Below are 16,617 nucleotides of genomic sequence, written 5' to 3' on the forward strand. Positions count from 1 at the left end.
AGCGCGAGGTGGAGCGCGAGGTGGAGCGCGCTACAGAGCAGGAATAACTGAGTCAGACAGGGATCCTCTTAGCCCCATCCCTAGCCCTGGATACAAATACATCTGGAGGAATCTGCCTGCCTGCTGAACGCCGGAGCATGTAGGCAGTAAATAAGCCAATAAAAGTGTAATGATAGATGTTACTGGTACAATCTATTTCAATCAGAGGCCCGGCCGTGGAGCGCTGCGAAGGAGGGCCGTAAAAGCGAGCCATGGCCCCCAGGAGCCACGTGGAGGGCTGATGGAGCCAATTTGTCCTGTACGGCAAACCAACATGATTTAATTAATGGGTACCTCTCAGAGATGAGAGAAATCTAATCACGGCGCAAATACACTGCTGTGGGCACCCGCACAGTGCTAAAACAAACACACCGGGGCACACATGAGCCCGCGTGCGCTATCCGCAGACACCCGTCTCCTCTCTCTCCATCTCAGTTTTTTCTCTCTCCGGCTCGTTCTCTGTCTGCTTCTCTCTCTCTCCTGTAGCTCTGCTGAACGAGGACCCTTGGTCGATGGTGTGATCAGGTACATTTGTCCAGGGACAGTGTGGTAAACGGGGCCGGGTGTTGAGGTGTGTGCTGGCACACTGAGGAGAGAGGCTTCAGGGTTATCACCATAGAGGGAGGCCTCCCTTTCTAACAGGATAGCTCCTCTTCACGATAACCACCCCCCAGGGGATGAGTCTGCCTGTCTGGCCTGCCAGAAACTGGCTCCCTGACAATCAGTTTAGAGGCTGACTGTGTGTATGTGTGTGTGTGTGTGTTTGTGTGACTGTCTGTTCCGTGCACTGCACTCTACTGTTGCTATCAGTGCACCATTCAGATACAAGTGCACACACACATTCACACACATACAAACACACACACAAAATCCCAGAACATCAATTCTCCTGCTTTGTGAAGTCTATTAGTAGCGTTGGGGTGTAAATATGAAAGTTGAACACAGTTGTGCACCTACAGAACACAACACATGAATGTGGCCTCCTGTGTGCATCTCCGTGGTTACTGAGTGCAGGGCTGCCATATCACTGAAGCTCAGAGGATGTAAAGGAGACAGAGAATGAAAGAGACAGGACCTCTGGCTCTGTGTGATACGCTGGATCTACAGGATGGTTGCTTTGGACTGGGGCAGACCACAGGACTATGTAAAGGTGTGTGTCTCTGTGTATCTATGTGTGTGTGGGAGAAGGAGAGTATTAAAGGAAAGGTAATGGGCCAAGTAAAAGGCCACTTACACAATCAATGGCATCAAATGAAGTTTTAATCCTGCCAATTCAGAGTGATGGAGCCTCCAATGATCCCTCCCTCCCACTGTCGACTCAATGGACCAGCAGAGGATTAATGCCAGCCGCTTGTTTCCATGGCCCTATCCGCACTTATAAAAATACACCCTGGACACCAGGGTGTATCCACACAGCACTGTAGGCACCCCCTCATCCTCACCATGCAGCCCAGACGGACTCACTGACACAGCCTTTGAAGACACAGACAAGCTTTTGATACTAAAAGGCAGAGGAAAAACGGGAGTCGTCTCGCAGTGCTCCATGTGTGAAAGGTTGACCCAGCCAATCAAGATTCTCTCACCTGAAAGAAGACGGCCATCGCGGCGACGATCCTTTTCTCCCTGATGGCTGCGCTCAGGCTGTCAAAGTCATCCGAGTTGTACATGTATATCTGCATCTGTGAGGGGGAGAGATATATTGGAGACAGAGGGGGAGAGAGAGGGCGGGTGAGGGGGGGCGACAGACATAATGGCAGGGAGGTTGAGGTGAGAGAAGGAGAGAGAGAGAGAAGGAGATAGAGAGGGACAAAGACAGAGTCATTAGCTGTCCGCTTCTCTCGGAACAACTTGTGTCACAATGCCTCTAACTTGAATTCCTCACTGTCCGTGTTTCAAAGCTTAGTACATCTTTAGGATCATTCTTAAAGGATTCCTATCAAAACTCGAACAATCCTGACATAATGCAGTACACACGCTTTTGCCTACACAGCTACACAGCGATGGTCATTCTGAGTCCACTACAAACCCACTGTGGAAAGATGCAGAGATCAAACCTCTCAGGTTCTCTCTCAGTGCTCCACATGAAGTGTCTAGTGAGAGAACCTCATGTCCCTCAGCACAATGAACCTGTATACTATCTCTAAAGATAACAACATCTCATTAACCTCTACTGAGTCAATAAAGATGTTTTTCAACCCACCTCACCCACCTCCACACCTCACCCACCTCACCCACCTCCACACCTCCACACCTCACCCACCTCCACACCTCCACACCTCACCCACCTCACCCACCTCCACACCTCCACACCTCACCCACCTCCACACCTCACCCACCTCCACACCTCCACACCTCACCCACCTCCACACCTCACCCACCTCCACACCTCACCCACCTCCACACCTCACCCACCTCCACACCTCACCCACCTCACCCACCTCCACACCTCACCCACCTCCACACCTCCACACCTCACCCACCTCCACACCTCCACACCTCACCCACCTCCACACCTCACCCACCTCCACACCTCCACACCCCACCCCGCAGAAACGCCCAGTCCAACTCCACCCCACCACACAGAAATCAGGGAGTCAGGTGGCTGAGTGGTGAGGGAATCGGGCTAGTAATCCGAAGGTTGCCAGTTCGATTCCCGGTCATGCCAACTGACGTTGTGTCCTTGGGCAAGGCACTTCACCCTACTTGCCTCGGGGGAATGTCCCTGTACTTACTGTAAGTCGCTCTGGATAAGAGCGTCTGCTAAATGACTAAATGTAAATGTAAATCACCGGCCCTCCTCATCAGTCTTGTTGTCATGGTGATATTGAGCAGCAGGAGTGAGTCATGCACACATCCTCACATAGATGGTGAGAGGAGGATTGAGGACGTTATTCAAGGGTCTTGAGTGAAGAGAACCGCTCGAGTTATCTAAAGTGTTAGCTTGAGATTGGATCAACATGCCATAGAGACGCAGGGGTACACATTGCATCATAATTACTAGAAGCCGTGTTTTATTTTTCGAGTGTGGTGTGTGTCTGTGTGTGTGCACGCGTGGGTTTGAGTGATAGTGTGTGTGATTTCTTTAATACCGTATATTAAACGCCCACAAATGCTACATTATAAAAACAGCAGAAGTATTGGCTAAATACACAGACAGTGGTAAGTATGAGAAAACACCACCCTATAGACACACAGGCCTCGCTCTCTTTGTGTGTGTGTGTATTTGTGTGTAATCGTGTTTGTGTGTGTGTGCACATGTATGTGTGTGTGTGCACATGTGTGTGTGTGTTTACATGCAGGCAGGAGAAGTGCTGTAGGAGACACATTCTTCTCCTGCCAAAACCATTTCCTGGCATTTTCTCACCAGATCAACATCGTCAATATTATTCCAGTTGCATTTTCCACGCTTCTGTAATCCTCATATAAAGCTTCAGCCTCCTTTGATCTATTTGAGAAATAAACACTTCTGTTGCCTCCTAACATAGCCCCTTCAGTGTGTGCTTATGTATTTACAGTGCAGAAAAACTGAACTGTAATGCATTCAATGAAGAGATTCTCTTCAGCCAGACAAGTGCTAATGCTCATAATAGGGAATGCAGGACTGACACACATGCAAATAGACACACATTCAGACATGGTAATACCCACACACGTACACACACACACACACACAGACCTCCAGCTGGGTGAGTGTGGCGACAGCGTTTCATCAAGACCACACTGTGGGGTTGCATGACAGGGTTCTCTATATTCGAACCCCTCTGGATTGAGAGAGATGTGTCGCTGCTCGCTTCATATTCTGACCAGGAGAGCAGAGGCGGAGGAGGAGGGGGGGGGGGTGGGGAGGAGGGAGGGGGGGAGGAGGAGATGGGGGGGAGGAGGAGGAGGGGGAAGAGGAGGAGGAGGGGAGGATGAGAAGGAGGAGGAGGAGGGGGAGGAGGAGGAGGGAGGGGGGGAGGATGAGGGGGAGGAGGAGGAGGGGAGGAGGAGGAGGGGGGGAGGAGGGGGAGGAGGAGGGGAGGAGGGGAGGAGGAGGAGGGGGAAGAGGAGGAGGATGAGGCGCACACCTGCAGCATCTACAAAGCTGCAGTATGAGGCAGGGCCCGGAGACAGGAGACTTGTCAGGGTGTTACGCTCCACATGTGTTTGTATGGAGGTTTTTCTCTCTCTCATTCTGTTGCTGTTAACGTGTATATTTGCACAGGGAGTCACAGAGAAAGCTGGGCCTGTTTTCAGGTGACCTCTTTTTATGCGGACGTGATTGGCATGAAACAAAGGTGATTTACTCTGTATGGTGCACTTAATCTGGAGAGCAGACCAGGATGTGAGCTCATGCAGCTTATCTGCTGCAGATGAGCCTGGCCACCCCACATTCCAACAGATTTCCCTCCAGCATGAAGAGTGCAGGGCCAATCACAACCCTTTCTCTGATTTGAGGTGGATTTAAGACGATGACTGTGCATACGCGCACCTTTATTGCATTTTCATAAAAAGCAAGGATGACGTTTCGTTGCTCTGATTGGGTGTATCTCTCCAATATTATAAAATTACTTCCAAAGGGATTTTGGTCAGTGCCCCTTGGATATCAAAAAAACAAACTGTAAGGTTCCAGATTAACAAACATTTGCAAATTGGTCTGCCGATGGCTATGGTGCACTAGCTTTGCTGCACCGAGTGCAGCAGAGCTAGAGCAGTATCTCTCTCTCTCCCCCCCCCCCCCCCCCCCCCCCCCCCCCCCACACACACACACACACACACACACACACACACACACACACAGAGGTATCCCCAGGTAGGTCACTCCTATATCACACCACTGAAGGACAGACATGACACCCAATGGTCCTGGTCACAGCACCTCCTTTCACTTAGCTGACAGATGACACCTCAGTGTCATCATCATTCTGTCTCTCCTGCAGTTGGTGTCAGGCATTATTTGGGAGCGACACACACACACACACACACACACACACACACACAGGCACACACACACACACATTGGGATACACGTCGACAAACACATTGATGAACACCTACTGAATGTATTGTGTACTCCTCTATAAACAGGGCTTTGCTGGTAAAACCAACAAAGATAAATAAAAGGCGCCATGGGAACATTACTGCGTGAACGCTAAAGGCCTGTAATGTGTCTGTCCCCTCCCTCTCCAGCACTCATAGAAAAGCCTGAACAAATATGGAAAGGCTTTAGGACAGAAAGCAGCTGTGTCCATGCATGTCCAGTGTTTTAATATGTGTGTGTTTGTATAAATATGCGCCTTACTGCCTCACTGACCTGGGGGTAAGTAATGTACTGTCATCTGTTCTTCCCTCTACAGGCAGGGAGAAGGAGAGAGGGGAGAGATAGAGGGACTGAGGTGGAGAGGCAGGTGGAGAGGCAGGGGGAGAGGCAGGGGGAGAAGGAGAGAGGGGAGAGATAGAGGGACTGAGGTGGAGAGGCAGGTGGAGAGGCAGGGGGAGAGGCAGGGGGAGAAGGAGGGGGGGATGGAGAGAGAGGAGGTAAAGAAGAGGCAGATGGAATGGCAGAGGGTGAGAGAGGAAGAGAGAGGGGAGAGAAGGAGAGGGAGAAAGACGAGGGAGGAAGAGGGAGGAGAATAAGTGGAGTGGGAGGGAGAACGAGGAGAACGAGACGGAGAGAGGAAGAGGAAAGGCAGTAGAAGAGAAAGAGAGAAAGAGAGAGAGAGTCAAGCCGTAGGCCTGTTTTTGTTCCCCAGTATGAGAGCACCCCTGCTGCTCCACACTGGGGTCCACTTCGACCCCCTGCAATTACAGCAGCAGCTCAGCTCTGAGCAAGATGGCCACCAGAGAAAACTGGAACCTGTTATCAAAACCAGAGCAGGTCAGGCTCAGGGTCAAGGTCCACAACTAAAAATAGCCCTTTGCACATTGTCTGGGACTGCCCGAGGTGTTATGTCTGTTCTTGTGATAACACACAACAATCCACCGGCCAAAACAATCAACATCTTTCCCTCACACACATCAAAGTTCCCTAAAGAGGATGTGACACGAACCAGTAGTTACAGCCAATCAGCAGCTTCCTGTGTTGTAGGGACCCATGGTGACAGGGCTAGGGAACTGTCTGTGCCTCTGTCCATGTCTAAACAAACACACGTTTTAAACACCTCTCTCAGAACATCATACATGCTGATAAACATCCTATAAACATCCTGATATAATAATAAATCACATAAGCATAACACCAAATGAGTTGTAAGCATCTGTAGTGTACTGTAAAGCATTTAAATGTCTTATTGCTTGACATTTTCCAACTGTTCACTTCAAAAGTTTTTTGATCAGGGATCAGTGATGATAATTGATTTAGTCATGTTCCTTAAAGCGTCAAAAAAACAGCTCATAAGGTGTTATGCATGTGTTTATGATGCATTATAAAGTGTTACTGCATAATTATAAGTGTTACCAATTAGTTTCACACAGAGAACAATTTATCATCCAGGGTCTGGATTTCTCTCAACTTGGGACAGTCTAATTTGCAGGAATTAGGAGCTTAGTGATAACAACTACCTCCGTGGTTAAAACTGTGTAATGAGGTACGTGCAGAAACAGAGCAACTTTCCTCAAAAAGAACCACTGTCCTATTTTTCACCAGCGTTATTTAAATGCATTTGTTCAAAAATATTCCCTCCTCGGCTCCACAACCATAAAAACAAGTTTCTCCTTTCATATCAAATCAAATCAAATTTATTTGTATAGCCCTTTTTACACGCAAGCATGTCACAGAGGGCTTCACATATGCCCATAGAACTGCCCCTCAACCAACCTAAACCCTCAAGGAAGACAAGGAAAAACTCCCAAATCCTTTGTGAACATCATGACAGGGAGTGAGTCTCAGCACGGGTATTTATGGTGTTTCCGTTCTCCGTGTACGGGAGAACAGCCTGAGCACTGCTCGAGGCTGAGTTCACGTTACGGAGCATGACTTCTGCTGCGTAAGCCTCACATCTCTGTGTTCCCTCAGCCCACACAAGCAACTCCCACACGCACCGCTGCGACCGACCTCAAACCCCCCCCCCCCCCCCCCCGCACTCGGACCTCACAACATCACCGTGCTTTACAGCAAAGTGGATTCATATCTGGTGTGAAAGCAGGGAGTCTCGACGTGAATGGTAATGTGATGAATCATTTTGGGGCGATGCACGTGGCATGATCATACATCATGATTCCAGATCCCCGGCCTCTGAGGGAGCGTGGAGACGGAGCAGCGGGTTCTCTCCGTCCCTCACAGGGCTGGGTTTGACTGACACGAGCCGATTATCCAGCTCAACACTTTATCCCTTTAAAACAACAGCCATCACAGTGAAGAGGGGAGATAAACGAATGGCCCAAGTCCCGAGAGACAATTCCTAAAGATTTCCTATCCATCGCCCCGGTCGCCGGCCACACTCAAGTGGATGTTTGCACACATACACACGCAGGTACACACACACATCCTTACACACAAGCACACGGTCACCATCCACCATTCAACACCCTCCATATCATCAAAACCAACATACCCCCTTCCTCCCCCCTCAAGCACACACACACACACGCACAAACACACACAGTCTCCATCCACCATCCAACTCCCTCCATATCAGCAACCGGCCGTATCCTTCATTTGTGTCCAACAACAGCAGGTGTCCTCCTCTCCTTCTGTGTCTCCGCACACCTCCCCTGACCACAAACAAGCCAATTCACAGTAAGTCCCCTCTTTGACAGCGACGACATGACTGCTGGATCAGACACATCAGAAAAACAGTTTATAGACTTTGCTGTGCACTCGGACATGGTGGAAAGATGCGTCTGTGGCTGAGGGCACGTTTGAGACCTGTGGCGCTTGACACTCTTAATATAAATGGTAATAACATTCCACAGAGCCAGGATTGTAGAGCTGGGTCACAGAGCTTCCACAGAGCAAGAGAGTGCAAACATGTAGTGTGTGCATTGTTCTATTCTGTATCACCTGTCTGCCAGACTGAGGAAAACAAAGATGTACCAGGACAACACAATTCACTGTCCATTTTATAAGAATATAACGACGAGAAAGACTAGTGCAGCTGTAGATATAAATGACATGGCATATGCCTTCCAAGAGGGACGTTTCGTAAAAATTAAATTCTGTTGTGACATTGAAAACATAGATTACTAGCACATGTGATAGTGCACAAAAAGACTAAACATAGGGTTATTGAAACGTTCGGAGTCTGACAGTGACATCCAAGTGATTTGCCTGTTGCACTAACCTGGAGGAAGGGAGAATGAACTGTCACTGGCTCAGCATGGATATGGTACAAAGGGGAGAGGGGGGAGGGGTGTCGCTGCATCCCTCCCGAGGTGCAGCGAGGCTGGGGAAGGAGCTGTGGTTCAAGGCCCTGGGAGGTGCCGGATCTGACAGCGAACCACAAGGCTTTGTGGGAACAGACGACTGGATGTACTTCTGTGTCCTTTACAGAGAGCGAATGCTCATCAAAGACTTGTTTTGATGTTGTGTTCTTTACAGCAAGGTAGTCCATAGGGTTTAGGACCTGTGCATTCCAAGTACTCGCAACGGACATTGAAGAAGAAAACGAAAGCTAAAATGTAACAGTTACACTGTTTGCACTAGCTTTCATCTCCCTCAGCACATTGTATTTACAAAAGAGGGCTTAACAGACGAAAGCATAATGTACATTCATGGCTGTGAGATATGCTTAGTGCCAGTGCTGACCTCTAGCAATCCATCTTAAAAACCCAATTGAAATGCATTACATGAGGAATGTTCCCATGTTGGCCCCTGCTTTTTCAATTTCAAGGTATTACTTTTTCATAAAAGCCACGGAAAATATTGCTATTTGCCAAAACAAAGAAAGGTAGCCTGCATCCGCAACAAGATTATTAAAAATGGTATCAAGCCAGCCCAGAACTGGGACAACATCTATTTGCCCTCTAGGTAGCATTGGGCTTTTAAAGAATGGTTGTGTTTTTCGGTGTCATTGAGGACAGGCCCAGGAAATATAACATTATGTTAGGAATCACACGCCTCCCTATCCAGAGGGAGGCCAATCATAAATAAAAGAAAAATAAATAAAAAAGGAAGCCGGCATGGCAGTCATCAGTTATCTCTGAAGGTTTAATGGAATGTAGCTGGTGAAAGAGGGAGGGGGGACTAGGGCAGAGGAGGAGAGAGAGGGATAGTGTAAAGGATAAGAGAACCAATTCACTAAGGCTGGTCTTAAACCCGTAGTATAAAAGACTACTAATCAAATTGCAAGCTACTTTGGGCCCGATGTGTTTAGTCGGTTTCTTGCATTATTTAGTTAGCAAAGCGCTGATGCCACTCTGGCAAGGGTTAGCCTGGCTCTGCAAATGAGCACATACATACAGTATCAACTCCAGGAAAAGAAAATGCCACTGTACAGTAGCTGTGAGGGCTAGTAAGCCACGAGGGGTGCATAATGAGAATGTGTTGGTTAAAACAGACCAAAGCTCAATCGATCAGCTGTGGAAAACTTTGACTCTCACTCCTGCAATGTTCCGGATGCTTTTGGAAGCGTTGTATATTCATATCTGTAATTGTAAGACACACAAATCTACAGTCCAATGGTAGTACATTCGTAGGAAGAGTTTGGCTGTTGAGCATTGCTGCTGTAAATACTCCACTCATTACCTCAGTGCCATGTGATGCTTATTCATTGAATGCAACCCAAAAAAAGCAATCGTTGCGTCGTTGCTAAGTAACTCTGTATTCATTGTTCTGTTCTATCCTAAATCAAATGTGATGAGCAGAGTGTGATTAAATGTGTGAAGGTGAAAGAGTGGCATCAGAGATATCATGATTCTATGTGGTGTCCTCAGCTGGTTATGGTATCTACAGTCCTGTATGTGGTACTTATCTTATGCATTAGAAAGACATGGAACAAGACCCTTGTGATTTACTGGAGAAATGTACATCCAATATCAAACTACAACACCACAACCCTATTCAGAATACATAGGAAATCCATATCACTATAGCCTACACACATATAATAACACCTATGAAAATCCTCCTGACAATCCATCTGATAATTTAGGGCAGTATGCTCTTTCCCATAAGCCAAGGGGTTGATGGGAAATAAAATTCCATTCATCAATGACATACAGTATCTTATCTGTGATACCTGCAGCACACTGTGTGTCTGTCTAGTGTGTTTCTGTGTGTGTGTGTGTGTGTGTGTGTGTGTGTGCGTGTGCGTGTGTGTGTGTGTGTGTGCAGGTGGAGAGAAAGAAGCTGTATGTGTGAGTACATGCATGTGAGAGTGTGTGTGCTATAGGTTTGTGCATGACTGTGTAAACGTAGGAGCGTGATAGCACATCTTTCTGGGCCCCCCATGGCCAGTTAATTTCCAGCGCCTCTCTTATCTAGGCAGGCGGGTAAAAGCATGCAGCGCTCGCAGCGGAGCCTGCACTCATTCCTTCATCCTTTCATCCCACATTTCTCTCCTTTCTTACGCCCAGGCCTAGGAGGATGTGGAAGGCAGGAGGCTTAGCCGGGGAAGAGAGGACAGAACGGATAGTTTAGCGCCTCTGAAAGGGGGGGGGGGGGGGTGCCTCTATCACCTGCCGCAGGGGGTGCAGAGGGCAGGAGGGAGGCGAGACAGTCTGGAACACACCTGAGGTACTTCAGACCGTGTGAGAAGTGTTCACCTTGGCCACGAGGAGTGGCTCGGTTTGGTTTGTTTACTGGTGCTGCTTTCTCTCAGTGTGACGAGCAGGGAAGCGCTTGGATCCAGAGTGTTGTCGAACAGATGCCTGATCTCAGTGAGTCATTGACGAGCCGTAGACGACCCAATTAGAAATCCATGATTCAATCAAAAGATAACTGTCAGTTAGCTGTTGTGATTGGGTATAATACTGCCCATGCAGTTCTAGCTTGTCCTTGTAAAAGCAGCTTGATCCTGAACAGATTGAATAAGGATGACAATAATGAAATTTAGCCTCAAATAAATAGAATAAAAGAAGTCCACATCAAATTTATTTACAAACCATTAAAACTGTTTTCAAGTTTTCCAGAAACCTATTTATTGTGATTTCGGGAATCTGGCATGAGTAATGACTGAGTTTGCCATTTACATCCAGTGCAGTACAAGATGCCATACCACATACTATATTACATACAATTACTATTCAGCATTTTTAAAGACAAATAATCACCTGTCACCAGACATATCTGAGAGAGTGTGAGAGAGAGAGGGAGAGAGAGAGAGAGAGAGAGAGAGAGAGAGAGAGAGAGAGAGAGAGAGAGAGAGAGAGAGAGAGAGAGAGAGAGAGAGAGAGAGAGAGAGAAAGAGAGAGAGATAGAGAAAATAAAGAGAGAGAGCCGTGTCAAATAATCTAACAGAGTTGGCGTTGCCTCTGAGTTACAGTTGGAACAACAAGTACTCTACCTAGCAGTAAATCCAAACACAACATTTGAAACTGGAACTCATTGCACAGTAACTCACTGTTTGTTAAGTGATACTCTGTCCTGTACTGTAATGTGGATATGCTGATGGAGCGCTGCTGCTGGTGCCTGCCTGTGCTTGGCATATTAACCAGCACATTACAGTTAAAACAGCAGGTAGAGACTCAGTGGGCCACTACTTAATCATGCCATTCAAGGGCCTTATTAGGGAACAATTACTAAATGGCAAGGCTTGTAAATCATACATCATTCAGCAGCAGGTCTCCTTGGTGGGGACAGCCGGCCTCATGAGTATTCATGGGAGCGGGGTCCAGAATGTTCTAGGCTGGGGAGGGCAGGCTAGGCCGGGGCCGGGGCCAAGGAGAAGCTGGGCCTCAAAGAGCTTGGGTTCTGACAGTTGAGGAAGGCTGGGGTCTGTTTGTGACAGGCACAGAGAACAGGCCTGTCTCTGTGGACTCCAGACCATGGCTAGCAGCGACATGTTGTCAGCATTCAAGCTGCCTCGCATCACAGAGATATGAGATGCCAGGCTTATCCATTTAACTGTTTTACAGTTCTGTCAATTTCTTACATGTTGTCTTTCTTTCTCTGGCTTGTTCTTTCATTCCACCGTTCCTTATTTTCCAGTCCTGTGAGTAACTTCTCCAGACAGGTCAGGACTTACGCATCATACAACTAAGACTATGTCTACCATACAACTTGTCCTGTTTCCTAAAGGAGGCCTGACAAAAGCAGACTAGCAAGTGTTTGAGCGTCTCACAAGACAACATAGACCACAGCAGTCAACCTCACTTTCTAACCCTGACACCACTGGCTGGAACTACACAATGGGTATTGTTTTCCTGTGTGTGTGTGTGTGTGTATGTGTGTGTGTGTGTGTGTGGTGTGCGTGAGTGTGTGTGAGAGAGAGTGTGTGTATGTGTGTGGAAAAAGTAGGTTGTTGGAAAACAGTGGATACATAAATATTCTCTTTTATGTGAAACATCCGTTTATTTGTTGAGATTCTGGATACAGTAGGTTTGACTGAAGATGTTTCCAAACAACTCCTTATTAGAGTATTTTGGAGTGAATGCCAGGCCGTGCATGCCTACACTCTCCACATTATTTAATTGCTGGCAAAACAAGTAAACTACTGAAGAAATTGTGTGTCATTCAGGGATAGCAGCCTGCAAGTTCGGGTCAGTTAAGGCGGGGGAAGCAGAGAATCAACTATTCAACAAAACCCTAATTACAGAGTAGAGATGAAATTCACAGCTTATGTATGCCATTTTCCTGACCTAACTTGGTTCACTATCCAGTGTTCCCTTCACCAGAATTCCATGAAAAACCGAGAGATTGAAAACATTGAAGGGAAGGTCAGTGGAATAACATACAGACAAAACACTTGAATTCTGTGTTTACAAAATGCTGTGTTTAAAACACTACTATTTCCTCCTAGAACCATTGACAATATAATTTACTTGCTATTGTTCTGGTAGGAAAAAACAGCATCCTATTGATCCGTCCAGCAGTCAATGGTTAAACAGTTTACCCTGCACATTAAATGGTAATGTGCCATCAGTTGGAAAGCTATAATTATGTGTTCAGCTGTCATTAGAGACACATACTCTTAAACACAAACGACCTCAGAACAATTAAGAAAGCTAAAAATAGGAGAGCGTACCAAATTCTCACATCACAACAATAAGAAGTCAAACATCATTGACACTTGTATTCATCCTATAAATTCTCAATGTTGGCGGACATTACCCAATACAATATTCCCACAGTATAAATATATTGCTTTTCTAATAGAAGCTACTGTATTTACAGCACATCAACTTCATTATAAAGATGGGGAGAGAACAGTGCTGTGTGTAACATAAGAGAAACTATACATTACATTCAAACTGCCAATCTCAGTTCAATGAACCAAATGTCAAGTAATACATATTCATCGGTTAGCTGAAACAGCACAGTGAGGACTGACATTTCACTGTTCAAGAGAACAACAGGGGCCACACAGACTTGGCTGAAGGTGTTGGGTGAGCTGGACCCTGAGCCTGTTCAGCCACACAGATAACTCAGGCTTCAGGAGAGAGAACCAGCCCTCACACATCTGTCCATTCATGACTCTCTGGAGACCTGGCCTCTACATAATGTTGTGTCCAATCGATACAGCACAGTGCCCTCTGCTCCATTCTGATGGGAGGATGACTCCCTCCTCCTCCTCTCCCTTTTCATCTCTTTCTGTCTATTCTGTACTCGACGGTTTTCAAGGCTCCTCTCTCCCAGTCTCTCTCTTACCCATCCTGTCTCGCCTTCTCTTCATATCCTTTCCCTTAAGCTGAAGCAGGCAATTAATAATGTGAAAGTTAATTTAAAATAACTCACCAAAGTATGGCTGTATCCTTTATCCGATCTACCTGTATTCATTAAATCCATCACATATTGTAGGTAAAGATAAGTGGATATGGAACACAATTTCAGCTCCGTCCCTCCACTTCCCTCATATGACCCCCCCCACCCCCGTCCCTCCACCCAGCCCCCTCCCAACCCCACAACACACACACACACACTCACCTCCACTGGGAACCTCCTGCCGCTGATGCTGTGTTCAGAGCCCTCGGAGCCGTTGTTCTGGCCCCAGTGGAACTCCACCTTCTCTGCCTTAAACCTCCCAGGCAGGCCTGCTCCCCTCACAAAGTAGTCATCCTTCAGCATGATGGCCACTGAGCGAGGGAGGAGGAGAGAGAGAGAGAAAAGGAGACAGAGAGAGGCAGAGAGGGATAAAGCAAGATAATCAGCATACAGTAGATTGTTGTGTTATTGCACACACACACACACACACAGCATATATAAACACGCCGCATGACTTCATCACGTGGCCTGAGAAGAAGGAGGACATGGTGGATTTGAGGACACTTGGTACTGAGGTTGATCTCTGTCGTGCTCTTTAGGGAGATGTGCTGAATATTACACAAGGCCTTTTTAGAATGTCTTGTTGGCCTCAAAGCCAAGGTCTCAAATGAGGGGCTAATTTGCTTGGCCAAAGATATCTCCCCGACTGCCACAAATTGCCTTTTCAAATCTTTTGTTATGTTTCACACAGTCTTGCTAAAGCAAAGGGAGAACTACAAGAAGTGGGATTTATTCCTATATTCATCAATTGGTTTTTAAAAGTCTTACGTTCAATTAACCAACACGACCTTAAATAACTGCTCCCATTGTCAAAAAGATTTTAGACTCGGATTGAATTTCAGAATCACTTCTATTGCTCCTTTCACTGGAGATTTCTGTCCCATTTAGGATAACCACTCAGGCGAGATGAGTGGCCTGGTTTGCCATCTCAAACGCTTCAGAAAAGTCTGCAACTTGAGAAATATCAAACTAAGTACACCTAGTGCTATGGCTGTCTGATATAGTGGGTATAACATTTCTCAACTTGGAAACTTCTCAGAAGCAGCTGACCCTCCAACAATAGGCTGATTTATTCATTTAGAGGTTTCTTTTTCACTTTAATTTCCTCTTAAAGACATCTGAGATTGGACATGTGTTGATCTGGGCTTTTACAAAGTTGCTGGCAATCTGACGGACATTCAAGTTGTCCGGAAACCGGATCTTTAGATAACATTGAGCTGTTCATTGTGCCTAAGCCTGTGTTTCCCTGGCAGATACCATTCAGCCACGCGATAGCCAACAGTGCTAGTTCACTCTGAAAGATGCTGAGGGATAAAACCTATGCTGGGATAGTAAATATTTAATTTATAAATGTAATTGAATAAATAAATACACCCACAGATGAGTCAGCAGTTCTGTTCTGACCTCAACAAGGGTACGTGCCTAGACGACAACACTCATCTTAATGTTGCTGAACTTTGTAGAAGTATGTTACAGGGGTTCAAATTAACTACTCCAATGGCTTAATTCATTAATCTAGCGATACTTCCCCGTGCGGAAACATTTTTTTAGTAAGAAAGAAAATATGTGTGTGACTAGAAAGTGAGCAAACACCTTTTTAACGGAATGACCTGCATTTCCCCCGACAGTATGCACCTGTCCACAAGACAACACAGGTGTGCAGAAGATTCCTGCTTTTAGTGCCCCAAACGCTAAGCCGTCCACACGTGTGTGTATTACACTATTACACTACTGTAATACACACATCAGCTTGGATCTGTGTCCCCCACAAGGCTGAAAGAAGAACAACTGTTTTCATATTTTCTTGGTTGCCTTTTGTGGATTCAGGGTCCTAATCCCGCATTCAGCACATTGCGAGAGAAGTTAGGCCCCTCGGAGCTTCATTAGTGTTTGGAGTTTTTATTATAGTATAGTTTGTATTAAAAGAAGTAGAGGAATTATATGCTAAGCTCGAAAGACCTTGGATGGCAGAACAAAAACAAAGGCCTTGCATTGTAATAAAGCCTTTATCAATGCAAATATTTCTTCAAGGTCCTAAGTCCTCATGAATTTCTTAAAAGCTTTATTTGATATGATTCTGGAAAGCTCTCCCCTCTTCATCTCCTTTCACTCACCATCCCTCGCTCTCACCCCCACACACACACCCACACACACATAAAATCCCAATAAGCTCTCTCCTCTTGGCCGTGAAACATCTTTAATGGTTTTCTGCTTCAAGGTCGGACAGGTCAGAGTTCAGGTGAGGTTGTTGTCCTGGAGGAAAGCGAGACGACTTTTAAACATTGATTGAGGCCTTATTATGCAGGCATGCTTAGCCTCCCCTTTCAGCTTTACTGCTTCCTTCATCTGCCTCCTCTCCAGGTGATCATTTCACAGATAAAATGCCTAGCTGTCAGTTATAAATAGTGTAGAATGATAAATAATTCATTCCACAACAAGAGGACATTTGTCTTGTTAGCCATGCATTATGTAGCCAGGAGAAGCTGTGCGCTGTGTTCCTCCACAGCTGTTGTTTGGGTTAGCAAACCGGGCTGCTGTGTGTGCTGCACCACAAACGGGATAAACTGTGACACTCTGATAATGTCCTCCAGCCAACCCCCACCCCCGCCCCATGTCACTCCCAAACAGCCTCTTCGGAGCCTGGAGATGTAGCACTGATGTGGGTCTCATCCTCTGACCTCGAGGCCTTGGATTGAGATAGCTAACGCATGACCATCAGAGTCCTCGAGGCGTTCCAC

General features: G+C 46.6%; 1 protein-coding gene across 2 annotated transcripts in view; it reads right to left on the minus strand.

Annotated features, from left to right (window-relative positions):
* The window catches only part of ptprga (protein tyrosine phosphatase receptor type Ga), a 162,900-nt gene that overhangs the window by 41,781 nt on the left and 104,502 nt on the right, over positions 1-16,617 (minus strand). For both annotated transcript variants that reach the window (XM_062470058.1, XM_062470049.1), the window contains exons 4-5: positions 14,042-14,190; positions 1,623-1,718 (exon numbers count right to left, since the gene is read on the minus strand). In XM_062470058.1, the coding sequence (XP_062326042.1) occupies positions 1,623-1,718; positions 14,042-14,190 (245 nt within the window). The remainder of the gene's footprint in view (positions 1-1,622; positions 1,719-14,041; positions 14,191-16,617) is intronic.

The sequence above is a fragment of the Osmerus eperlanus genome, chromosome 1, assembly GCF_963692335.1.
Source record: "Osmerus eperlanus chromosome 1, fOsmEpe2.1, whole genome shotgun sequence".
Classification (NCBI taxonomy): Eukaryota; Metazoa; Chordata; class Actinopteri; order Osmeriformes; family Osmeridae; genus Osmerus; species Osmerus eperlanus.